This window comes from Somniosus microcephalus, chromosome 7 (genome assembly GCF_052327205.1).
Source record: "Somniosus microcephalus isolate GS21.2 chromosome 7, FLI_Smic_1.0, whole genome shotgun sequence".
NCBI classification, from domain to species: Eukaryota; Metazoa; Chordata; class Chondrichthyes; order Squaliformes; family Somniosidae; genus Somniosus; species Somniosus microcephalus.
Window position 1 is genome coordinate 26,323,617 of NC_140993.1, and position 27,664 is coordinate 26,351,280.

The following is a 27,664-nucleotide window of genomic DNA, read 5'->3' on the forward strand; positions in this document are numbered from 1 at the left end:
TGATCTGATTATCAATTGCCACGGCACGCATTCTATTTTTTTTTAATCTAGACAATTGGGGATTTTATCTTCACAATATTATGTTTGTTATATAATCACAGAATCACAGAAACCCCACAGTGCAGATAGAGGCCATTTCGGCCTCTATCCACGTTACCCCTACACCGACACATATCCCACCCTATCCCCGTAACCCCCCGTATTTAATCCCCCTAACACTAAGGGTCAATTTATCATAGCCAATCAACCTAACCCGCACATCTTTGGACTGTGGGAGGAAACCGGAGCACCCGGAGGAAACCCACGCAAACACGGGGAGAATGTGCAAACTCCACACAGACAGTGGAAATGTTTTGTACAAATGATACTTGAACTGAATTTTGACCGTACCAAAGTCAGTCTCAACGTTTGGTCCAAGATGACGTTTGGTAGTTGAGTTGTTGAGGATTGTGGTCTCTTGTACACAACCATCTATTTGAAGAACAAAATAATCCGCCTACTTTGAAATTCAGCCTTTGGCTCTTGATAAGAGCTAGCTGTCCCAAGCTGGCCTGTAAATTCCTCTTCAAGGAGAGGGAGGCCCAGTAGAGCTGTATCAATGATTAATGCAGAATCAGACCTACATCTGCCTACTTAAAAACTCCCAAATTTTGAGATTGTATATCCACTTCTGTACATAATCTGTTTAAATTATATCTTATATATCAGATGGAACTTGCCAACATCCATTTCCTTAATGTCATAATGAGACTCGAGTTGAACTGCAGTGGCTCATTAAGATCATTTAATCTTTATAGTTGCTTCAATATGGTTTATTCATTAATAAACGAGTTAGAAAATTAATCAATTATTTGCTCTTTTTGTTTTACTCCACTATCTTGGGTAATTTTTTAAAAAGGTTTTCTTGCTCCCTAGTGATGCAGAAAGTATATGCAGTGAGAAACTGAGAAATACAGTCCAGGCAGGTGCCAGATTTGATCCCTGAGTTGGGTGAACTCAGCCAGGGAAGCAGCTGGCTATACAATTAGCCTCCGTGCCGTTGGAATAAACGGGTCTTTTTCCGAGTGGCAGGCAGTGACTAGTGGGGTACCGCAGGGATTGGTCCTTGGACCCCAGCTATTCACAATATAAATAATCTAGATAAGGGAACTAGATGTAATATCTCCAAATTTGCAGGCGACACAAAGCTGGGTGGGCATGTGTGCTGTGAGGAGGATGTCGAGAAACTCCAGGATGATTTGGACATGTTGGGTGATTGGGCAGAAACATGGCAGATGCAATATAACGTGGATAAATGCGAGGTTATCCACTTTGGTGGCAAAAACAGCAAGGCAGATTATTATCTAAATGGCAACAGATTGGGAGAAGGGGAAGTGCAACGTGACCTGGGTGTCCTTGTGCACCAGTTGCTGAAGGTAAGCATGCCAGTGCAGCAGGCGGTTAAGGCGGCAAATGGTATGTTGGCCTTCGTAACGAGAGGGTTTGAGTACAGGAACAAGGATGTCTTGCTGCAGTTGTACAGGGCCTTGGAGAGACCACATCTGGAGTATTGTGTGCAGTTTTGGTCGCCTTATCTGAGGAAGGATGTTCTTGCCATGGAGGGAGTTCAGCGAAGATTCACCAGGCTGATACCTGGGATGGCAGGAATGACGTATGAGGAGAGATTGGGTCGATTGGGCTTGTACTTGCTGGAGTTTAGAAGAATGAGAGGTGATCTCATTGAAACTTATAAAATTCTGACAGGACTGGACAGACTAGATGCAGGAAGGATGTTTCCGATGGTCGGGGAGTCCAGAACCAGGGGACACAGTCTAAGGATAAAGGGTAGGCCATTTAGGACAGAAATGAGGAGGAATTTCTTCACCCAGAGAGTGGTGAACCTGTGGAACTCTACCACAGAAGGCGGTGGAGGCCAGTTCATTAAATATATTCAAGAAGGAGTTGGGTATATTTCTTAAGGCTAAAGGGATCAAGGGGTATGGGGCGAAAGCAGGGACCGGGTACTGAATTTGGATGATCAGCCATGATCGAATTGAATGGCGGAGCAGGCTCGAGGGGCCAAATGGCCTACTCCTCCTATCTTCTATGTTTCTATGCTCTTCTGGATTCGGGAGGTAAGTTTGTTCAGGATTCTGGCTACTGCCTTTCTCTAGTGACTTCCAATATGAGTGTTGATATTAGGAGAGAATAAGATCAGGCTTGGGTGTGATGCCCTCCACCTCCTGTGAACAAGTGGCCAGATAAGACTCGCTGACTAGGATTGTGCAGAAATAATCACCAGCAAAAGGCAAGGCTGAAGCGTTTGCAGCCAGAAGGGCCGAGTGGATGATCCTTCTCTGCCTCCCCGAGGTTCCCAACCGGTCTTCAGCTAGTTCAATTCACTGCCGTGATGCTAAGATACAGCTGAGCACACCACACACGAGAGGCTACGCTGACAACAACCTGGCAGTAGTGCTGAAGATCTGTGCTCTAGAACTCACTGTGCCTCTAGCCAAGCTGTTCTAGTACAGGTACAACACTAGCATCCACACGACAGTGGAAAATTGCCCAGGTATGTTCTGTCCACAAAATCAACTTGTATTTATATAGCACCTTTAATGTAGTAAAATGTCCCAAGGTGCTTTGCAGAAGTATAAGACACAATTTGATGCCGAGCCACATAAGGAGAAATTAGGGCGGATGACCAAAAGCTTGGTCAAAGAGGTAGGTTTTAAGGAGCATCTTAAAGGAGGAAAGGGAGGTGGAGAGGTTTAGGCAGGGAATGCCAGAGCTCAGCTTAGGCAACAGAAGGCATAGTCACCAATGGTTGAGCAATTATAATCAGAAGTGCACAAGAGGGCAAAATTCAAGGAGCACAGATATCTCGGGGGGTGGGGGGAGGTGGAGGTGGTTTGTGGGGCTGAAGTCAATGGAGATCAAGGGAAAACTCCAGTGGCTGGAGTCATACCTGGCACAAAGGATGTTGTATGTTGGAGGCCAATCGATTCAGCTCCAGGACATAAATAAACATTAAAAAAATAGGAGCAGGAGTCGGCCATTTGGCCCTTCGAGTCTGCTCTGCCATTCAACAAAATCATGGCTGATCTACCTCAACTCAACCATCCCGCACTATCCCCTTAATTCCCTTAGTTTCCAAAAAATTATCGACCTCTGACTTGAAGATACTCAACAACTGAGCATCCAAAGCTCTCGGTAGAGAATTCCAAAGATTCACAACCCTTTGAGTGAAGAAATTTCTCCTCATCTCAGTCCTAAATGGCCAACCCCTTATTCAGAGACTGTGACACAGTATTCTAGATTCCCCAGCATTTTCTCAGCGTTAACCCTGTCAAGCCCCTTACTGCAAGAGTTCCTCAAGGCAGTGTCCTTGGCCCAACTATCTTCAGCTGCTCCATCAATGATCTTCCCTCCATCATAAGGTCAGAAGTGGGGCAGTTAGTTGATGATTGCATAGTGTTCAGCTTCATTTACATTTCCCCAGATAATGAAGCAGTCCATTATCACATGCAGCAAGATCTGGACAACAGCTGGGCTTGGGCTGGCAAGTAACATTCGCACCACCTAAATGCCAATGACTATCTCCAACAAGAGAGAGTCCAACCACTTCCCTTTGACAATCAACGGCAATACCATCACCAAATCCTCCACTATGAATATCGAGGGGGGGTCACAATTGACCAAAATCTCAATAGGACAAGCCACATAAATGCCGTGGCTACCAGATTAGGTCAGAGGCTGGATATTCTGTGACAAATGGCTCACCTCCTGACTCAACAAAGCCTCGCCACCACCTGCAAGGCACATGTCAGGTGTGTGATGGAATACTTTCCACTTGCCTGGTGGGGTTCAGCTGCAACAACACTTAAGAAGCTCAACGCCATCCAGGACAAAGCAGTCCACTTGTTTTGGAAGTCCATCCATTGCCTTAAACATCCATTCCCTCCACCACAGGTGCACCGTGGCTGCAGTGTGTACTAGCTTCAACAATACCTTCCAAACCCGCGACCTCTACCACCTAGAAGGACAAGGGCAGCAGGTGCATGGGAACACCACCATCTCCAAGTCACACACCATCCTGACTTGGGCCATATATCATCATTCCTTCATCGTCGCTGGGTCAAATTCCTGGAACTTCCTACCTAACAGCACTGTGGGGGGCACCTTCACCACACGGACTGCAGCGGTTCAAGAAGGTGGTTCACCACCACCACCACCTACTCAAGGGCAATTGGGGATGGGCAATAAATGCTACTCTTGCCAGCGACACCCACATCCCAAGAATTAATACAGAAAATATATTTTTAAGCTATCTAAATTTCCACAAGATGGCACTAGAATCTCAATTCTCTCAAAAAGGGTTACTGTAATATTATTGTTCCACCACTTCACAAGTACTTCAGTCCACTGCATGGAGTCCTGATAGTAAATGCCATTTGAAGATTATTACTTGACTAGTTTTATGTCTTAATTTGTAATGGTTTGGAAGGAATGCTACTTGTTTTTGAATGAACACCTACAAATCCATAAGTAATAGCAACTAACTAAATAATTTAACAAATAGATCTACTTTCAATTAAATCTATGTACCTCCAGTTAGCTGCCTAACTCTTAAACTCCTCCAACTTACTATCTCCCCCTCCACCTTCAAAAGCCTCCTCAAAAATCTCTCACCATGCTTTTGGTTTGGTAATCTCTAGTCTGTTTAAAGCACGATAGGGCATTTAGTTATGACAGATGGTAATTGGAACATTTAGTCAGATGGTCATGGCCCTGGGAGTTCTCAATATAGACACTGGAGCCCATGAGGTTTCACGTCTTTATGTCAAACAAGGCCAAGGAAACCTGGTGATTACTCCCTTCTGCCTCCCACCGCCCAAACTAACAATGTTGCTCCATGTTGGAACATCAAAGACCTACCCACCAATAACCTACTTGCTAAAACTCAGTTTACATTCCACCAAAACCACTCGGGTCCAGCCTTAATCCAGACATGGATACAAGAGTTGAATGTCAGAGGAGAGGTGAGAGTAGCTGCTCTTAACATCCAGGCTGCATTTAACCAAGTATGGCACCAAGGAGCCCCAGCAAAACAGAGATCAATGGGAAAATCCTCCAGTAGCTGGACTCATACCCAACACCAATGAAGATGGTTGTGGTTGTCAGAGGTCAATCATCACAACCCCAGGATGTCGCTGTAAGAGATCCCAGGACAGTATCCTTGGCCCAACTATCTTCAGCTGATTGATCAATGGCCTTCATTCTGTCATTAAATAATTAAAGGGCTGGATAGCATCCCTATTGATAGATTATTCCAGTTTAATAGATTGGGGAGGACCAGGGGACAAGAGTTTAAACTATGAAAGAGTAGGAATAGATGGGATGCTGGGCGGTTCCTCTTTTCCCAGAGTAGTGAGCCTCTGGAATACATTGCCCGCTGGTGTGGTGGGTGCTGACTCTACATGCCTTCAAGAGGGAGCTGGACCAGTTCTCAACTAGTGCAGAGATTGCATCCATTAGAAATCAGGGGTGTCCAAAATGTATATGGTTATGCGAACAAAATTGTGACCTGAATAACGCTGTGTTTATATGATGGTTTTAGAACTGGAGACAAAAAGTCTCTTCAGACTGGTATTAGAATAATTAGATTCAGGAAACTCTTTGGTATCCGGCACCGACGGGACCGGGATGTTGCCGGTTGATTAAAATTTCCGGATGACGGAGAGGGTTATCTACCGAGGCTATTTTTAACAAACAAAAATAAAAAAATCAAGAAATGTGCAGTATACAGTAATTGGGTACTCATCTACAGAATCATAATCAACTTTATTGTCATTGTTAGTGCACAAGTGCAGTACAACAAAATGTAGGCTTGCGGCTCCCGAGAGTGTACATTTAGATTAAGACATTTAAACATTCAACATTCATTTGGCTTGTAATACATTAACATAAATATAACCATAATAAAGTGCATTGGCAGATGTGCAGGCTTTAGCGTTTATTTGTGGAGTTCAGTAGGATGACAGCCCTGGGAAAGAAGCTGTTCCTAAATCTGGTCGTTCGGGTGCGAATGCATCTGTAGCGTCTCCCAGATGGCAGGAGGGCGAACAGACTGTGGCTGGGGTGGGTAGGGTCTTTGATGATGGTCCGTGACCTCCGTAAACAGCGTTTCTGGTATATGTGCTCTATGGTCGGTAGCCGGGTGTTCTGTTAAATGGATGGTGGAAGATGCTTGATTAAGTACAGTACTGCCAGTTGAGGGTAATCCATAACTCTTTAATTACTTAACAGTAAAACAAAACTTATAAACAGAAAAATGGCAGATCGGAAGAGACTACCAGCAGCGCGGGAAAGTCAGACTCCTGTTACTGAGGTGTTCCGACTTCCGACAGCGCCAAGAAGCCGAGTAGTGGCAGTTTGGAGAACTACCCCCCGACTAACTCGGCCACCGTGGGGGACTCGGCAACATTTCCGGTTACTGAGGTGTTGTTTTCGGAGTATGAATTTTGTCGCTTAATAGAGAATTCCGGATATTTAGGTGCCATTTAAACGAGTTTCCTGTAGATGCTTAGAATCTGCTTATTTTTGGTTCCCCGCGGATGTTATAGCATTTTGCACTGTGACGGTCACATATGACCTTGTTTCTCGGCTTGCTGTCTGCTGTTTGTGTGCTAGGAAGGTTGTTTTACGTATCTTTAATTTAACCAACCAAGGCCCAACTTCTTCTTCCATTATTGCTAATAACCATATTATAATAACAGAAAATGCTGGAAATACTCAGGCCAGGCAGCATCCGTGGAGAGAGAGAAACAGAGTTACCAGCATTTTCTGTTGTTATTTCAGATTTCCAGCATCCGCAGTATTTTGCTATTGCAACCATATTATAATGTTGTTAGGATTTTGACTTTGTTTATCAAAACTCCTTTAAAATGGGTAAGTTAACCCGTGTATGAGAATAGAAGATATCTTTGGGAATTTAATGATCCATTCCATGGTACAATAGACTGACAATACAATAGTTAGTTTTGCATAGCTAAAGCTGCATGAACAGCATGAACATAAATAACTGATAACAAGCAGTTATGAACATCTGATGGCCGAGAATGGCTTGTCTGACTCCAAACTAGGGAGGATAGGGCCAAGGGAGATAAGAGAAATTCCGATAGGGAGGCCTTCAAAACGTATAAACAATAAAGCATGTGTAATGATTGTGAAGACCCCTCCTGGAGGGAGTATCTTCATCTTGAAGTCGAGACAAAGAACTCAATGCCCAATTGGGTACTGAGGTTTATGGGGAGCCTCTATAGGTTAAATGGTCGTGTCAATAATTTGGCCTCAGGCCCACCCCTAAAAAGAGAATAAAAGTAACACCCTGAGGGCTTGCCCACACAGACGGTGGAGGGCAGAGCCCAGCAGAAGTAGGGCTGGTCGAATGCTTGAGAGTGATCCTATGCTCACCAACTCGGAGGTTCTAGACGAGAGGAAGAGATGCCACAAGCTAGAGAACTGTTCACGCACACCAGCCGTCTGTCCAATCGGGACCGGTACCAGCTGCTTGTCACAGTCGTATGTTTTTGTTGTATAACTAGCATGTTATATTCCGTGTTAAACTCTGATTAAACACAATATACCCACGATATTGGTTTGCAGTCAATCCTGATTATTTGAAAGACTAGAGAAAAGGTACTAACTGGCCTAATCTCAACACATCCTATAGAAGGTAAGTGTCTTTATAGATAACACTTAGTCCATGTGTTCTCCTGGACTGGTTTAGATAACATGAGGGGATCAGAGAGAAATTTTCCAGAGTATTTTTTTCCTCATTGGACTTGGTTTTTTTTCCTCTCCCAGGAGATTATATGACTGCGATGGGAGGGTTGGGGGCGGGGGGGAGAAGTTTTTAGTCATGATGCTCAGGCCATCATGGTGTGGAGCAGGCTTGATGGCCCAGCCCGTCAATTTCATATATTTGTATATGATCAGGAGTGGAGCCATTTGCTGATTATTCTACAGTGTTTGACTCCATTTACAACTCCTCCAATAATGGAGCAGCCTATGCTAACGTACAGCAGGAGCTGGACAAAATCCAGGCTTGGGCTGACAAGTGGCAGGTAACAAGTGGCAGATAAATGGCAGGTAACAACCATCTCAAACAAGATAAAGCAGCCACTTCGCCCTGACCGTCTCCATCACCAATCAATGTGTTGCGGGGTGGGGGTCTCCACTGACCAGAAGCTTAATCAAAACAACCGTATCAATACTGTAGCTACAAAAGCAGGGCAGAGGCTGGGTACTCCGCAATGGGTGGCTCACCTCCCGACTCCTCAAAGCCTCGCCACCATCTACTCAGCTCAAATCAGGAATGTGATGGAAAACTCACTACTTGCCTGGATGGCAACAACATAAGAAGCTATACATCTGGACAGAGCAGTGTGCTTGATTGGCATCGGTTACTGGGCCCGATATCCACCCTCTCCACTACCAGGGCAGTGTGGCTGGTATTACCTATAGGATGCACTGCAGCAACTCGTCCAGGTTACTTCGACAGCAGCTCCTAGTCTGATGACCTCCAACACGGAGGACAAGAGCAGCAGGATCATGGGAACATTATCGCATCCAAATCACATACCATCCCTACTTGGACACATATCTCCATTCCTTCATCCTGTATTTCCCAAGCTAACAACACCAGAAGGAGTGCAGCAGTTCAAGGCGGCCATCACCATGAATAATAAGTGTAGTCTTGCCAACATCACCCATATCCCAAGAACAAAAATAAATATATATATTAATAGAGGGGAGAAATAGAAAAGGAAATAAGAAATCAACATCACAGGCATAGAAATGAAAACTAGCCATTTCAGTATGAACTGAAATGTGTTGTGCATTAAAATGTAGTATTAACTACATTAAAAGGGTCACTTGAAATTTAAATCTTGCCAATGATGTACAATACTCGTTTCCTTTATAAAATACAGCAACAATTTGTTTTCAATTCAGAACATTTAATGCAGATCAAAGGTATAAAAATACAACACAATGAAATGACTAAAGTACAAAGCCTTTTCTATTATTAATTTTTTTTTGTTGCAACACAGGCTATAATAAGCATTATAAAACATGTGACAATACATGAAATCCACTCCCTCCGCAGAAGTCCCGTGGGGCCAGGTGTGTGTTTTGTCTCCTGCATCTAGTAGTTTACGCTGTAAACAGTTACATGTGAGGTCTCCTACAGGAGCAGACCTCACTGTCCTTGTAGGTTTTTTTTTTCCTGTTTTCCACGGCCGATAAAAATAGTTGCAGAATGTGGCATCTGTTCTGTGGAGTTAGCAGTCAGACAGTCTTTAGCCTATGACATACAATGCAGAACATATATTCAGTGCAACAGTTCCACTGTATCCATACATTAATAAGTACTTCACAAGCATAGTCATTAAGAACCCAATGGATAATATTCATGGCGGCTGGAGATCAGTTATTGAATTCAAGTTCTTTATGACGTTCTCTCAGAGATTGTAACAGCTGACTTGCAGAACTTCAGTTTCCAGATCATTTAAAAAGAGCTGTTGTGTTAGTTGCTAGCATATGAATCTAAATTTGTATGAGGCTTGGATTTGTTCTCATTTCACGCTAACTTCTCTAATTCAACAATGCGTACAGAGTGAATCAGTCTGACCATGGGGCCTGAGCAAATATCGAACCATTTCAGGGTTTCCTCTTATTTTGGCTGCAACACTTGTCCAATGTGATGAACACGTTGCATCTTAGAATGCAACTCTCTGGATCCTGAAGCATGTTTAAAACAGTGAGAACGTTTTAATAAAAGAGAAGTAGAACAGTAACCAAGGATTTCAAATCATTTTTAATACTTTATATAGGAAAACAGCCTAAATATGATTGGCATTTGTACACGGTTACAAAGGAGATTTACTACCTCTGATTATATGCCTTTACAATACAGAACTGGGAGCAAACATTAAACAGTAAATTGGTGTATTAGGAGGTAAATTTCCAAACAATGACTTTGCTTTACAGTGAAGACAATCTAAAATATTTGCATAAATCTATTTTCTGGTAGTTACCAGTCTTCAAAACATACCAGTAGAAGATGGGGAAACATTTTTTAACCCCTTAAATAGACTGAGCTGATAATTCATGAGCTGGTTATGCTTTATACCAGAGGCAAGTGGGGTACGGTACCATAGTGGTTATGTTACTGGACTAGTAATCCAGAGGCCTGGACTAATGATCCGGAGACATGAATTCACAATCCCACCATAGCAGCTGGGGAATTTAAATTCAAAATAATTAAGTAAATCTGGAATAAAAACAGTAATGGCGGATTGTCATAAAAATCCATCTGGTTCACTAATGTCCTTTAGGGAAGGAAATCTGCTGTCCTTACCCGGTCTGGCCTATATGTGACTCCAGACGCACAGCAATGTGGTTGACTCTTAACTGCCCCTCTGAGATAGCCTAGCAAGCCACTCAGTTGTATTCAAGGCAGTGGCTTCTCAAGGGCAATTAGGGATGGGCAATAAATGCTGGCCTTGCTGGTGACATCCACATCCCGTGAATGAATAAAACTAAAAATCCCTCAGATCACAAGATAGCTGCGGACAAGAATGGCCATTTGGCCTAGGCATCCAGAAAGAATAGTCTTCCCCCATCACAGCTTTCAACCGTTTGTTAAATGCTTCCGGGACTTTTGCCTGTACTACCCTATCCAGAACCTGTAGACGTTCCACGTGTTAATTACTTTTGTGTGTGAAGGACTGACTACCTGACATCATCCATATGATTTTTTTTTGACACCATACCTAAAACATGCAAAACAAATTGCGTATTTTTTAATTATTAAAAGGTATTCAAAGGTGCACATGTGGATACATTCAAGTGATAGAACTAATGCAATAATCTTTTTTTCTGTGATGCATCACTGAGGACAAAGGTTTGTACAGATTTTTATATTGTTCTGCCTTAAATTCAAATATTCTAACACTGTGGTATCAGTCTTTACCAGGCACAGACACGATGGGCCGAATGGCCTCCTCCTGTGCTGTAAATTTCTATGATTCTATGAAATATGAAAAATTACATTATATATATATTTTTTGATGTCATTGCAAAGTATTATTCTCCAAAATGTAATGAAACCCTATATTAGGACTAAGACCACACACAATGAGATTTAGGGTGATGCCCTATGCAAATCTGATAAAATATAGTTTTAAAAGTTTTAATTTTCCTACTGTTTCCTCTCAGAGTGGGACTGAAGTTGAAATGAAACATCTTGTTTTTAAATGCGCTTCTAAGAAGCCTGATTAATTACATGGATTTTTAAAAACCTTAGTTCTATACCCTGATTTTAATTAGAAATTACTTCCAGGGTGAAAACTGGAATCAAATACTATATATTAACAATTCTTGCATTTGACACAAACGTCCTGTCCAGACCTCGCTACTGTGAGTCACACTTTTTGTAATCACATTTAACATCAAAACTGCCTATGTCAACATTTATAATGGAAATCTTCATGTGAACATTATATTAGCAAAACCCCCTCTCAACATTGTCGACCTTTTACCATTGTGTTTGCTGGTGATTATCTGCCATTTGTTCCTCTTTCAAAAATTCAAATGATTAGATATTTGCCAATAACATTGAAGTTATCCATTAAATGTTTTTACACCTTTCAAGTTTTTAACTTGAAGGCCATGGCCGGGACTTGGTATTTGTGCCTGGATCGGTGACTCTGTAGCTGAAGGTGGATCTCCAGTCTGGGCATGAACAGCCTGTACAATTTACCAGCTGTAACATTTAAGCTAGCCAAATGATAAGAGAATGAGAGGGAACTATTACAACAAAATCAAATTACGGAGGTGAGTGAAAGAGAGAAAAACATACTTCATTAGCTGTAAAGCGCTTTGGGACATCCTGAGGCTGTGAAAGGCGCGATATAAATGCAATTCTTTCTTTCTACTGATTTATGATTGCTTTAAAAGTCTTATTCAGGTAAAATGTGTGCGAGTGCATGAGAGAAAACGAGAGAAAGAATGGAAGAAAGAAACATGGACTACTGATTTGCGATTGCTTTAGTTGCTGTGTGAATTATAAATACACTCTATAGTCTTCAGAAAGCTATTCATCCGAGTGGGATAGAGACACACACACATATACGTACTCATTTTAACTGATAACACGGATCCCGATTTTAATTCTTACAAAATCACAGTTGAACTTTGAAAGCAAACAAAGCCTTTAATGATCTTCTGTGGTTCACCGATGCTTAGAAAATATAAACATTTTAATTATGGACACATGCGAGAGGGTGGCAGGGGGGGGGGGGCGAAGTAGAGAGACTGACAGAGAGGAGAAAGAGAAATGTGTTTACACAGTGCCTTCTACATCATCAGGACTCCTTCAAGTGGTTCACTGTTAATGAATTACTTTTTCCGAGTATAGTTTTTTGGTCGGAAAATGCAGCAACCAATTAGCACACAGCAAAGCTCCAAACACAACAATGAGTGAATGAACAGTTAATCTGCTTGTTGGTTGAGGGATAGATGTGGGACGAAGATTCCCAAGGTATACATACACCGGAACCTGGAGGTGCCAAAGATGGTCAGCTCACCGAGCATCACCCCCAGGACCTGGATTCAGTGTAGGACCCGCTTCAGCGACCTGACAAAAGCAGCAAGGATGAGTGCAACTCTTCATTTCTCCATTTCTCTCAGTAACACCTGGCAGCAGTCCTCCCCTGCATTACATCCTTCACCACCAATGACAAGGGCACATGACACCATCACATTCTCATTCCAATCACACACATCTTGCTTGCTCCCTTCATAGCAACCACCAAACGGCATTCTGTTCTCGCATGGTAGCAATTGCAAAACAATTAACTCCTCTCACGGGTCCTTCCTCACTTCACACCCCAGCCACTTGCTTTCCATTCAACACCCCCCCCCCCCATCCTGCTTGCTTCTTCTCCCTCAGCAGATGCACTACATGCAGAAGCCCCACACGTGCACTTTCTTGTTCAGTAGCCGCTCATTAACTCTCACCCTCTCTTCCTGCAGGACAAAACAGCGCACAACACAAAAGCAGAGGCGTAAGACTGGGAGAGCACCAAGCAGCAACATGGCCCTTGTCTAATGGAGCAGGAATCTCTGAAACCCAGTGGCTCTTCAAGAGCGATGTGCATTGGAGATGACGAGGCTGGTGGCTTATCTGATTAGGGTCTCTGCCTATTACTTGTACCACTTTATCTACCTCAAAAAAAAACAATCACACATTCAGCCAGCACGACAACTTCAGGCTGCATTGTGAAGCCTGTTATCTGCTACTGTCCAGCCTGTCAGCACCATGCTAACGTTTCTCCCTTTTCTCTACATCCTTCGCCAGAGCAAGACCCTCTCGAAGACACCACAGAAGAGAACAATCCTCCTGAAGATGCACCGTCGTGCACTTCATTCCTCCCGAATACTAGCAGAGAGACTGGCAGCCCAGGTGGGTTAGACAGTCAGTTAGAGGAGTCTGCACTGGAGAGCAGGAGTGGGTTACGGTGGCAGAGACAGCCCAGGACACGGCTGGCCGGAGGGCGAGGTCATCAACCAGCTCTGCTGAGCGGGTCAGAGATGCTGACTTCAAGGGTCCAGCCTTGGAAAGAAAATGGCTTGCATCATGCAAGTGATTCTATGTGGTATTGGAGGGCCTACCATGGCGTTTCTGCACCGTAGCTGAATTTACAGAGCAGTCCACTTGCAGCTTGTCGTCCTGTTGCAAGGCACTCCACAGTCTACCTTGGACTTCGTGGCCACCTCCAGGGATGCTGCAGCCAGGCCCTCACACCAGGAGTCTGTTACAAGCCTTAGCAGGCTTTGATGGAAGCTGAAACGGTTGTCATCCAGACTCGGGGCTCTAACGTGTGCGCCACTTGGAGGGACTGATCGGCCACATGGGGTTTTCAAGGCACCACTCATCTCCTAGTCTGCTCTCCCTCAGTTCAGTGGGAGTAATGAGCTGCAGCCCCCATGGGACTGGCAGTGTGGCGGCACGCGTTGCCTTCTCTCCAGATGTCAGCATGTCCACTCCCTCAGCAGCACCACCCCTACCATACTGCCAGAAAGCCAGTTGGACCGGACAGCCCCAGTAACAGCAGAAGAGCTAGTCTGCAGCCGGGCCCTTGATGGCTCGAGCTCGTGGAAGTCACTGGCCACGAGCATCTCAAGGGTCCCGACATGAGCAATAGCAAGCTTCCACCAGATTAGCTGATGCCACAGGGAGAGAATCTGGTACGAGTAGTCAAGTTAGAAAACCTTCAGAAAGGCACCATGGGTTGACACTTGAGTGAGAAATAAATTCAAGGCAATTATTGTGTTTGGCATTAATCACCTTTGGCACTTTGGTCTGCAATGTCTTTTCATAGCAGCTTCTGAGTCTGCATCATCAGCAGGTCATTCATGTAAAAGTTGGCTGAATGGTTTCAATGTTCTTTAATGCAGGATTAAGGGAATGGTAAAAGATGTAACAAGGACTGTTAATATAGAGGGTCTTTTGTGTAAATTTTATGGGGAAGGGAATGATCAGGTCACCGGAACTGTCGTGCCATCAACTGGTCCCTGGGATCTCTGGCTGCAATACGCTGCGCTGTGCTGGCCTCCTTCTTCGACACCCAAGCCTTCCTCGTCAGATGATGGCAACAGGTGCAATCTCTGGATTGCCAGGTTGTGGAACACGCAGCACACTACAACGATGCGGAAGACTTTCTCTGGAGGGGGTATTGTAGGGAGCCCCCAGACCTACCCAGGAACCTGAATCTTTGCTTCAACTGCCCGATAGTGTGCTCAATGATGGCAGGAATGACGTATGAGGAGAGATTGGGTCGAATGGGCTTATACTCGCTGGAGTTTAGAAGAATGAGAGGGGATCTCATTGAAACTTATAAAATTTTAACAGGACTATACAGACTAGATGCAGGAAGGATGTTCCTGATGGCGGGGGCGTCCAGAACCAGGGGTCACAGTCTAAGGATAAGGGGTAAGCCATTTAGGACTGAGAGGAGGAGGAATTTCTTCACCCAGAGAGTGGTGAACCTGTGGAATTCTCTACCACAGAAGGCAGTGGAGGCCAAGTCATTAAATATATTCAAGAAGGAGTTAGATATATTTCTTAAGGCTAAAGGGATCAAGGGATATGGGGAGAAGGCAGGGACAGGGTACTGAGTTTGGATGATCAGCCATGATCTCATTGAATGGCGGAGCAGGCTCGAGGGGCCGAATGGCCTACTCCTGCTCCTATCTTCTATGATGCTGCTGGTGGTCCCACGGCTCTGGTTGTACCCGAGATAACTGAGCATTGCAATGTTGTTAAAGTTTCACATCATAAATCAATTTGATAAAGTTGCAATACTTTTTTTTTTTTACGAGCTCCAAGCAGAGCTCAATATGCTGTTACCTCCCATCTATATTACTCAGAACCGCCATGTGTGTTATACAGTTCATGAGATCTCCGTACTATTGGTACAGTTTAGGGAGTCATCACTCACAGTTAAGGAGTCATAACCTCTTTCAGGCCAGTCTGTCTCCCACCAGCTGACCAGTGCAGCTGTTTAAAGGATAAAGTAAATGTGTTGGCTTCATCTCATGTTTGGATGCTGATGTGAGAGGAGTTGTGAAGCAAAAACAGACAAAAGAGAGTCTAGAAAATACAATTACTATTACTTTCAGTAGGGAAGAGACACGCTCTGTTATCTTCTGCTACATACAGCACAGCTCGATTACAGCAAGTTCATGAATATTGCAGCATTCTAAAATTTGAATGAAACTAAAGCACTGTTCTCACTGAACGCGAACAGAGGCTGCACCTCATTTCAAACTTAAGTTTCTCTTGCACCTTCAGAATCCAAATTTAAAGTAGAATGCAGACACGTAAATTTAAGGGTGCTCCGTGAACACTTAGATGCCAAAAGCTTTGAAATGCATGGCAGACACTTGAAGAAAGTCACAATTAGCAACTTTATTTCTGGCTGCCATAACTTTCGCAGGTGGGGATGGTTAACGTCTGTACAGGCCAGTGATCACAAAACCACATTCTGGCTTGTACAAGTGGATAGTGCCAATGTAGAAGAATCAACCAGCAGAATCTCTCTAGGTGACTCTTGACACCTCCAGAGATAGCAGCGCTGCCACTTAAAATCTGGGCTGCCATCAGCAAACAGTGCTGCAAGGTAGATGCAATTTTCACACAACTCTTGCTACAAAGTGTTAGACTTACCGTGAATACGTACATGTAACATGTGCATTATTACACAATATTAACAATGACTGAACAGGAAATAAATGAGTGCAGTATTTCCAAATGAGAGAAACTGGAAATATTGACAATTAATATGACTAATAAGGTGAAATAAAACATGAAGAAATACAGCAGCATTGCCACGGAAACCAGATGCCAAAACTAGGGTTACATTCACTGAAAACTGAAAAGAAAGAAATTAAGTAAAATATTTATGAAATTATAAATGAATTATTAACCCAGTTAACTTGTTACTTATTTCTGAGGCTCTTCCCCGAGAGTGGAAACCTCCTGTTTCTACGCTCAGAGCCTGCACCTGTTGGTCAAACGCACTGAATCTGCTCCTCAAACACATTGGGTCAGACTTTGCTGTGAGCAGCTAACGACTTGCACTTGCCCATAGACTTTCTATGTGGTTTTCGCACGGCAAGCTACAATCAGCGGGACGTCCAAACAGCCCAAGCAAACCGTGCCTCTCCTTAACCAATCAGATTGAAGAATCGTTAATGAGCAGCGCAGCGTCTAAACCAGGAAGTGCAAGTTAGAATCGTGAATTCAATGTCAAATCAGGTACAGAAAGCAAAAGTGAGGGGGAAAGAAAGATTGGATTAAGAGAACGAGATAAAAGAGAATGAGAGAAAATGTTAATTTTTTTAAAATCTTCAACATTAAAAGCTGAAGGAATGAGACTCCACACTTGTAAAAGTTAATATTCAGTGCTCGAGAGGTTGTCTGGCAGCAATTAAGACTTGTCACACCATTAAAAGGGCACTTAGGCTGGAATGGACAAGCTCTAACTTTCTGTGGCAAGTCTATCTATCATGCAAGTACAGGAACTTCACACCGTTCAATACATTTGAATGGGGAGCCAGGTGGCGAGATGCCGTTTTCGCAGAGCATACGGAGGAGTGATGCATCGCGGACGGCAACCTCCAGATTTTCGCGTCTAACTGCGAAGTTGTTGTCCGCTTTGTGCATAAATAACGGTGAGCGCGGTTAGCTGTAATAGGGCAATAGGAGGGAGTGCAGCGAAGATTCACCAGACTGATGCCTGGGATGGCAGGAATAACGTATGAGGAGAGATTGGGTCGATTGGGCTTATACTCGCTGGTGTTTAGAAGAATGAGAGGGGATCTCATTGAAACTTATAAAGTTCTAACAGGACTAGACAGACTAGATGCAGGAAGGATGTTCCCGCTGGCAGGGGAGTCCAGAACCAGGGGTCACAGTCTAAGGGTAAGGGGTAAGCCATTTAGGACAGAGATGAGGAGGAATTTCTTCACCCAGACAGTGGTGAACATGTGGAATTCTATACCACAGAAGGCGTAGAGGCCAATTCATTAAATATATTCAAGAAGGAGTTGGATATATTTCTTAAGGCTAAAGGGATCAAGGGATATGGGGAGAAGGCAGGGACAGGGTACTGAGTTTGGATGATCAGCCATGATCTCATTAAATGGCGGAGCAGGCTCGAGGGGCCAAATGGCTGACTCCTGCTCCTATCTTCTATGTTTCTATACCATAATCACCACTTCAATTACATGTTCCTTACCTTCAAATTAAAATGTTTAAGATGCAGTGTCTGTGATAGGCTTTCAAGCCACAATACTACACACTAGCCTGCAAAATGGTTTGAAGTATGCGGTATCTAGATTACCACCTTTACAAATCACAACCTAAAGTATTCTAGGCAAGGTTAATGAGAACTATTTGTAAATATATTACACTGTGGCGTAACGCTGAACAAATCATTAATATTTCAACACAGAAAATGTTGCCCCAACTCTTTTAGAAAGAACTGAAGAGCACACTTTGACTGAAAAGGTTTGAATATATACAGGAAACTTTTTTATCCAGCACTGACGGAACCGACATGGTGCCGGTTGATCAAAAAGTCCGGATTACAGAGAGGTATAGTTACCAAGGCACGAGAGCCCCATACATGGCCACAGGTGCAGGAACCCCGGTTACACGGCCACAGATCCAGGAACCCCGGTTACACGGCCACTAATATATAAGAAAACTTACCTGAACCTACTTCTGAATTTTGCCGGTTAAGAGAAATTTCCGGATATTTAAGTGCCGGTTAAGAGAGAGTTTCCTGTAATTTCTTTTGTTAGAAAAAGTTTAATATGATCTAACTTCATTCAACAAAGTAAGAGTATGGGTCACAAATCCGCAAGGAGTACACTATTTTCAGGGGTGCATTAAAAAAGGTACCTTTCCCTCTTTCCAATGGCTTAGACAATAAATTGCACATTATTTAAGAGTTTACATCTGCTACAATTACAAAAAAATGCTCAAACCAGTAGTAATTATTTTGATGCTTTTGCAAGTATCCCTTATAAAAGCGTACTGATCATCTAGTATTTGTAGATGTGCAAACTATTAAGTGCTCAGAAGATCAACTTAAGTGTCTAAGTGAGGTTTAATACAAAAAATATTAACGGGATACACAGAAATATTAGAGACCCCTATTCTGCATGTGTGTGTTAAAATTCATCAACTACTTTTCATGACACCGATTATAGATTTGCACCAATTCTGTTTGGCCTTTGTTGTCAGAAACAGCAATGTTCAGGTCCAATACTGCAGTTGTTATTCACAAGCCTTTAAGGGAGCTGAGAGATCACTAAATGGAGTGCAAGAGCAGGAAGGATTGCATGGATTAATATGGGGCACAACTTGCAGAAGTAAAACAACTAGAGGCAGCGCCTGCCAACATGAGCTGGACATTGACGAGCAATAGTGAGCTGTGTGCTGCACTGGTACCAATGATCTCTAGATTGGGGATATAATGCCAAATAGGATATAAATCAACAATGGAAGAAATTAAGGGATGGAAAAAGTACATACTAATGTCTAGTTCGATAAAAAATACTCCACGAATTCTTATCTGCTCTCATCTGAAGGCGCTGACTTTTAGCTGGGTACGATTCAAAGCTCACCCGTCCTTGGTACCAAGTGGCCATTTTTAAAAAAAATGTGGGAGCCTCAACAGTGTAATATATATATTTTTTAAATCAGAATGCATTGTAATTACTGACTGACAAAATTGCATTGTGCAGAAATCATGCATTCCTACTTCTCGCTTTTTTTCCTCCTTTTTTGGGCCCCCGAGTATTGGATTGGCTTAGGGAGGGCCACGACAGTCGAGTGCTCGCTAAACGAGAAGGTTTGAAATTACACATTAGGACATATCTAGGCAGTATTTTGGCACTAAATCTCATTTTAAAAGGCGCTTATGCTGATCTTCGGAACTCTTATTTGCTTGCAAATCTACAAGTAATCACTCGCATATTTCAACCACTGTGCAAAAATACAACCAAGCTCTTTAAAGGGTTAAGTTTGACGTGTATTTTAAATGTGCATTTAGTTTTCCTTCTGCGAATTCACAAGATTAGAAGTTCAGCCCATTTTAGCTCATCAATCTCGAGTTCCCCCATGACGGCATCCAACTGTTTTTTAAATTACCCCAGCTCTTCCCTCCACTGCCCTACAATGAATCACATTCCAGTGTTAATCACTCATTATGAAGGAGAAGTTCCTGGCATCAGTCCTAATTTCCCATGCGCCAGTTTGAACCTCTGCGTCTTTACATTACTTCCATGGCATACTATGATACATGTCTCTAAGCGCTCCCCACCGTTACTTTCTTTTATAGCTGAAAAGTCAACGTTTGCCCAATTTTTCTTTATAAATTAACTCTCGGACACTGCCGTCCATCAGCCGCGCCATACGCAGGGGACCTCAGCTCCGGACCTCAGGCGCTAGGCAGGGGGAGGGGCCGGAGAGAGGGACAGAGGGGAGTGGGGGAGCGGGTGGGCGAGGGGAGGGAGGGAGACAGGGGAGGGGAGGGAGGGATAGGACAGGGAGAGGACATGACAGGGAGAGGGGGACACACACAGGGGCAGGGAGACCAAGCGCCCCAAAATTGCCCTCGCAACGCGGGGCTCCCCAGCTAGTCTTATATAGTTTGAAATTTTACGTTGAAGGTGATTTGTAAAATCCTTACCGAAGAAACCCTCTGGCCTCGATTTTCCAATCGCACCTACCTAGAGCTGGCAGTAACGGCCAGTGGTTAAACAAGAACGATTGAAAATTCAAGGGTCCGGAGTCTCAGAGTCCAGTGCGGCGAGCGAAAGGAGTGAGTTTGTGTTGGATATTAGCCACTGGTTCAGTCCAGTCATATATTTACCATTAGAAGTCTGCTACTAACTAAATACACTGGCCTGGCTAATGCTCATTTCAAGAGGACAGAACAAATATTTCATGGCGCGTTCTTAACAGCTAAATCCTCCACCAGGATTTCTGTTCCGATCACTCCGAAACAGTTCCCACTGGAAAATGGACATATACGGGTGCTGGGTGAGGTCAGAATCAGGCTTGGATGCAATCCATCATTGAACAACCTGCTAACATTTGATGCGTGACCTCACAGTACAGAGTTATGGCTTGTCAAAGTGCATCTCAGCCCAAGTCAGAGGTTTCGGGAGAAATTGTGGACGTGGAGGGAAATAAGAAAGAGTTAAAGCAAGCTGTAGCAAAACACTGAAGCTTTGGTAAAGCATTATGATTTCAAGACCTCTTTCCTTCCGTCTACCTTCCATTCAATGTAATTTAATTTAATTTAAGGGGGGCTGCAACAAAGATTTGCTGTGTGACACCTCAAATCAGCTAAAATGGGCCAGATGCTTAGAAAGCAGATTTCAAGAATCACCACCGGCCTCATTTCCCTTCCCCAATCATGTTCTCATCTTCCCCTCTCCCCTCCAGATTATGAGCAATTATCCAAAGATTTTACCCTTCGATGTACAAAATGGCCAAAGCTTCCCTAAAGGGTGCGTCATTTCATCTTCCCATCAGGTGGCTGAAGTTTTTAAGGAAAACTGTCTGAATACACAAACTTGTATCTTTGACAGCAACCTAATCATATTGCTACAATAATACCACTAAAACTTCAGCTATTTTTCCTAGAAGTGTAATTACTTTGGTTCCATTTGGAAAAAATGCACTACGATTTCCCTCATTTTTGATACAGTATTACAATAGGGAAAGTTTTTTTTAAATTCATTCACGGGATGTGGGTGTCATGAGCAAAGCCAGCATTATTGTCCATCCCTAATTGCCCTTGAGAAGGTGGTGGTGAGCTGCTTTCTTGAATACAACTGAATGACTTGCTAGGCCATTTCATAGGGGCAGTTAAGAGTCAACCACATTGCTGTGAGTCTGGAGTCACATATAGGCCAGACCGGGTAAGGATGGCAGATTTCCTTCCCTAAAGGGCCTTGGTGAGCCAGATATGTTTTTACGACAATCCGGTAGTTTCATGGTCACCATTACGGATACTTGCTTTTTTATTCCAGATTTATTTAATTAACTGAATTTAAATTCCCCAGCTGCCGAGATGGGATTGCCCAGTAGAAGGCTTGTTGAATGTACACAGTTTTTGCTACTGCATCCTGCACCAAGGAATGATAATGCCACATCAGTATACCTACGGTTTTTCCACTTGCCATTCTCCTGACCTCAACCATGCAGTCTGGAAAAAAGGTAGCAGGTGCTTTATCCATGAGGAAAGTGGGAGGAAAAAGTATTTCACCCCAGCATTTTTAGGGGAAACTATAAGACTACTTGACTCATTGAAACATACAAGATTCTGAATGGGATTGACAGGATAGATGTGGAGAGGTTGTATCCCCTGGCTGGAGAGTCTAGAACGAGGGGGAATAGTCTCAGGATAAGGGGTCGGCCTTTTAAGATGGAGATGAGGAGGAATTTCTTCCCTTAGAGGGTTGTGAATCTCTGGAATTCTGTCCCAAGGAGCTGTGGATGCTCAGTCGTTGAGTATATTCAAGGCTGAGATCGATAGATTTTTGAACACTGGAGGAATCGAGGGATATGGGGATCAGGTGGGAAAGCGGAGGCGAGGTCGAGGATCAGCCATGATCTTATTGAATGGCGGAGCAGGCTTAAGGGACCGTATGGCCTACTCCTGCTCCAAATTCTTACATTCTCATACACTTTTTGTTTTATTTTTATTTCAAGTATTTTTATTCTCCCCCTCCTTCTTCTTAGGCAGTCCCTCGGAACTGAGGATGACTTGCTTCCACATTAAAAGTGAGTTCGCAGGTGACTGCTGAGTCCAATGCGGGACCTACAGTTTCTGTCACAGGTGGGGCAGATGGTGGTTGAAGGGGTGGGTGGGTGGGGTGCTTGGGTTGATGTGCGCTCCTTGCGCTGCCTGCGCTTGCTCCCGGCGAAGAGACTCGAGGTGTTCAGCGCCTTCCCGGATGCTTCTCCACTTTGTGCGGTCTTGGGCCATGGATTCCCAGGTGTCGGTGGGGATGTTACAATTTTTCAAGGAGGCTTTGAGGGTGTCCTTGAAGCATTTCCTCTGCCCACCTGGGGCTCGGTTGCCATGCCGGAGCTCCGAGTAGAGCGCTTGTTTTGGGAGTCTCGTATCGGGCATGCGGACAATGTGACCCACCCATCGGAGCTGATCAAGCGTGGTCAAAGCTTTGATGCTGGGGATGTTGGCCTGAGCAAGAACACGGACGTTGGTGTGCCTATCCTGTCAATGGATTTGCAGGATCTTGCGGAGGTAGCGTTGGTGGTACCTCTCCAGTGCTTTGAGGTGCCTGCTCTACATGGTCCATGTCTCTGTGGCATACAGCAGGGCAGCTATCACTGCTGCTCTGTAGACCATGAGCTTAGTGCCGGGTTTGAGGTCCTGGTCTTCAAACACTCTCTTCCTCAGGCGGCCGAAGGCTGCACTGGCACACTGACGGTGGTGTTGGACTTCGTCGTCGACGTCTGCCCTTGTTGACAGTAGGCTCCCGAGGTATGGAAAGTGGTCCACGTTGTCCAAGGCCTCGACATGGATTTTGATAATCGGGGGGCAGTACTGTGTGGCGGGGGCAGGTTGGTAGAGGACCTTTGTCTTACGGATGTTTAGTGTAAGGCCTATGCTCTCGTACACTTCAGTGTAGGTGTTGACGATGGTTTGGAGTTTGACCTCAGTGAGCGCTGACGCAAGCGTCGTCTGCATACTGTCATTCGACGACAGAGGATGGGACGACCTTGGATCTGGACTGGAGGCGACAGAGGTTGAACAGTTACCAGTTTGTTCTGTAAATTAGCTCCACTCCAGTGGGGAGCTTACGGAGGGTGAGATGGAGCATTGCTGCAAGGAAGATCGAGAAGAGCGTTGGTGCGATGACACAGCCTTGCTTGACCCCAGTTTGTACGTGAATTGGGTCTGTGGTGGAACCGTTAGTCAGGATCACGGCTTGCATGTCGTCGTGAAGCAGGCGGAGGATAGTGACAAACTTTTGAGGGCAGCCGAATTTGAGGACACTACTCCTAATCCCTCACGGTTGACAGTGTCGAAGGCCTTTGTGAGATCAAAGGCGGCCATGTACAGCGGTTGGTGCTGTTCCCTGCATTTCTCTTGTAATTGACGTGCGGTGAAGATCATGTCCATTGTGCCCTTTAGTGGGCGGAATCCGCATTGCGACTCTGGGAGGAGCTCTTCAGCCACTGGGAGAAGGCGATTGAGGAGGATTCTTGCGATGACTTTCCCTGTGGCAGACAGCAGGGAAACTCCTCTGTAATTACCGCAATCGGACTTGTCACCTTTCTTGAAGATGGTCACAATTACAGCGTCTGAGATCCCCTGGCATGCTCTCCTCCTTCCAGATAAGAGAAATGAGTTCATGAATTCCCGCCAGTAGTGCTTCTCCGCCATGTTTTAGTGCCTCGGCGGGGATTCCATCTGCTCATGAGGCCTTGTTGTTCTTCAGTTGTCGGATGGCCTTTTCAACCTCATGCCGGGCTGGGGTTGTGCCGAGGTGGTGGCGGGTTGCGTGCTGTGGGATGGAGTTGAGGACACTCGTGTCGAAGACAGAGTCGTGGTTAAGGAGATCTTCGAAGTGCTCCTTCCAGCGGGCACTGACTGCCTCTCTGTCCTTGATGTGTACCTCTCCGTTCTTGGCCCGCAGTGGGGAAGAGCCTTGGGTGCTTCGGCCGTTGATGATCTTGACTGCGCTAAAGAATCCACACACGTCGTGGCTGTCGGCTAGCTGCTGGATCTCCTGCGCGTTCTCCGCCCACCATCTGTTCTTTAGGTCGCGAGTTTTTTTGTTGGACCATTTACAACAAAAACCGGGTCCAGTCCTCACCTGATGTTTGTTTCCAATAATCAACTTCAGTGGTTAAAAGGAACCTCACCTATGGCTTTGCACTTCACTAGTGGATTAAGCTAACTGGTTCTGAAAAATATGCCAATTTAATTCAGTTTCAACCCAGATAGGTCAAACTTTACAAGTTCTTGCTCAAACCAGTCACAGTACCCAAAATGTGAAAGCCGTGCATATAAAATCATCAAAATAATGAAGACCGTTGTGGCCGTGGTGTAGCTGCAGAAGCTCTCTGCCATTTGATCTATCCATTTTTTCCCCAATTCGACAAGAACTACAATAGTGAACCTCGCTAAATGCATGTCAGCTGGATCAAAGATTTTAACAACACTGACACAATTTTCAGATGCAATTGCTTTTATGGTACTAAAATATGCCTAGAACATAGAAAATTCTTCATATATGGGACTACAACATCAGTCCTACACGAGAAGAAAAAACAGAATGAGAAATGGAACTATCAAATGTCCACAGTTCACATGCATACTAAAGAGTTCATGAAAAGGAACAGGAAGCGAGTGCACATCCAGTACATGAAAGCAAGTATTACCTGCAAATGTGCCTCCGGTCACATTCAGGAATGAGGCGGGGGGGGGGGGGGGGAAAGCAACCTTTACTCTTCAATACAAAATTGTAACGACAGTACTGGATATCCTTAATGCATTACATATTGCTTATGGTTGTCAGTTATTACTCAAGTATAAATTATTGATACATTCCATTTTTAGCCCAAGGCTTACAACTTCCCCCCCCCCCCCCTCCATGGGATTGAAAAAAAATAACTGGTCCAAGAACTGGAATTTTCTCTTTTTGTAAAAAAAAATGGAGCCACGCAAAAAATGGTCTGAACTCCACTGGACACATCAATAATAAATAGGAAATTGTAATGGGCAATACCAGATTTCCACCACTAAAGAATGCTAATGCATTGACAGAGCTCACCAACAGTGTTCCAGCTAAGCTGCACAGATGCTCAGTCATCTGGAGGGTCCCGTATGGGCCGCTCACTGGCTTTTCCATTGTAGATACTGCGCATGCGCAGAAATTTGAATGGGCCGCGCATTGAGGGGGGGGGGGGGGGGTGGGGGGAAGTCAGTGCAGCTTACGGGGGGGGGGGGGGGGGGGGTGACATTGCTCACTAATCATATCTTGCGGCAATGTTAGAGTATTGCAAGAGTACATTGGAGCGCAGGTCTGCACAATTTACGTCGTCAGGTCCTGGACCAGTAAGTTTACAACAACCCCTCATTTTATAATGTGATGCGTCGTCTCCAGTACAAAGATACAATAGAATGAAATACTCCTCAGACTAAATTTTATTCAACTGGTCTTACTGGAATGTAAAACTGTAACAAATTTTAAATGTGATCTGTTGGTGTTAACGTCAACAGATTGCCCCCTTCCCTACCCAATACATAAGCTTGTTCCACCATTTCATCTTAGGATAGTCACATTAACCATCACTAGCAGGAAACACTTCTCAACTCTTTAACCCACAGAAGCAACTTTGGATGTCTTGCCAGCATTTACACATCAGTATCTTTACAATGTGGTCAGTGTTTTGTTAAAAAAAGAAAAACTAAGATGTTGTTATTTCTAATTATAGATAGTATGTCTATGGAATCGAAATGCCAACTAAATAATTAAAAATAAGTTACTGTTAAGTTTTCATACATAAATTGAAAAACGTACTTCATACATCCATGAAAAATGAAAGCCCTGGCTACAGAAAGTTAAGGACAGCGCATTTCTTTTGGGAAACCTCTATGGGTTAAGGAGTTAACTAGCATTTTATACATACATAATGATCCAAAAAATAATCCACAAATACTTCAGTCACTGTTTGTTTTTTTTATATAAGAAATTAAAAATTGTATTTCCAAAAGGCTTCCTATGCCTTTGCTAAGTGAACACCTGTACTCTGTGTGCACAGCCCTATAAACAAAAACAAAGGGAAAATACATCATCTAAAAATAACTAATATTGAATATTTTAAGCCTGAGGTGTTTTCCTTTTAATCTATAGAAATGCTTTAAGTGTACAGCAAATTCTGCTGATTGGAAAGATGAGAAAAAAAAAAGTTTAAGAAATTCAGAACAGCAGCAGGCCAAAGCAATAAAGCAAGAGGCCCAGTGGCAAGGCAGCTAATGGTTTTGCTTTCTGCTGCTCGCTGGTTTGACATTTATGGGAATGAACACTCGAACCTTCCCACCAAATTAAATGTGCTTTGTCAGATGCCCAGGCTGCTAGGTACAGGTGTCCCACCCATGCAGCAAAAATAAAACGCCATCTTCCTCGTGGAAAACACCAGCTACAACAGGAGAAAGACTGCTTTTAATGGAAGCACAATTTTTAACTAAATGTTTATTGCAGCACAGGTCTGATAATGTATTTACAACAGGATTTTTTTTTTCTTCTCTGTTTGGTGGTTTTAATTATCCAATATAAGAACCTGAGAATCTGCGTTGCAAACTTTTGAGCGAAACCCAGTACCTCCACTCTAGGTGCGTCCTCCTCTGACCTGTCAATTCCTCAAAAAACAGCTCGTTCTTGTGCCAGGGAGATAGGATTCCTCGGCACCTTGCACCTCGGATGCAATATGCCACTGAACACCATTAAATGCACAGTTACATAATTTATCATTGGAAGTACATGGAGCAGCACACAACAGCTCCAACTGCAAGAGTAGCAACTGCAGCAATGTTAATGAGAACAGGTCTCCAATATAACCACCTTTTTCGCTTCATCTCAGTTTCACTTAGCTTCTGCTTCATTCGCTGTACCTTCTGCACCGTGTTGGCGATCCTATCCTCGCGAAGTCGTTTTCGAAGGTTACTGAAAAGACAAACGGGAAAATGATGCATCGAAAGCCAAGGATAAATGACCAAGCTCAACTGGAACTGTTCAACCAAAAATAAAAAACCCATTTAGTGTAGTTCTCTTGCATACAGCACAAAGGGGCAGCATGTGGCTCTGTGGGACACTGACTCACAACAACTTGTATTTATATAGCGCCTTTAACGTAGTAAAACATCCCAAGCCATTGTACAGGAGTATTTTAAGACCAAAAAACTTGACACCGATCCAATAAGGATAAATTAGGGCAGGTGACCAAAAGCTTGGTCAAAGAGGTAGGTTTTAAAGAGCGTCTTAAAAGGAGGAA

General features: G+C 43.9%; 1 protein-coding gene across 5 annotated transcripts in view; it reads right to left on the bottom strand.

Annotated features, from left to right (window-relative positions):
* Positions 1-9,090: 9,090 nt before the first annotated feature.
* Positions 9,091-27,664, bottom strand: part of LOC147114563 (tyrosine-protein phosphatase non-receptor type 2-like) — a 102,566-nt gene continuing 83,992 nt past the window's right edge. For 3 of the 5 annotated variants that reach the window (XM_085992307.1, XM_085992310.1, XM_085992308.1), the window contains one exon: positions 9,843-27,336. In XM_085992307.1, coding sequence (XP_085848433.1) covers positions 27,141-27,336 — 196 coding nt within the window. In that variant the 3' untranslated portion in view covers positions 9,843-27,140. Of the gene's footprint in view, positions 9,350-9,842; positions 27,337-27,664 lie in introns of those variants that run through there. The other 2 variants (XM_085992309.1, XR_015078957.1) reach the window with 2 other exon arrangements.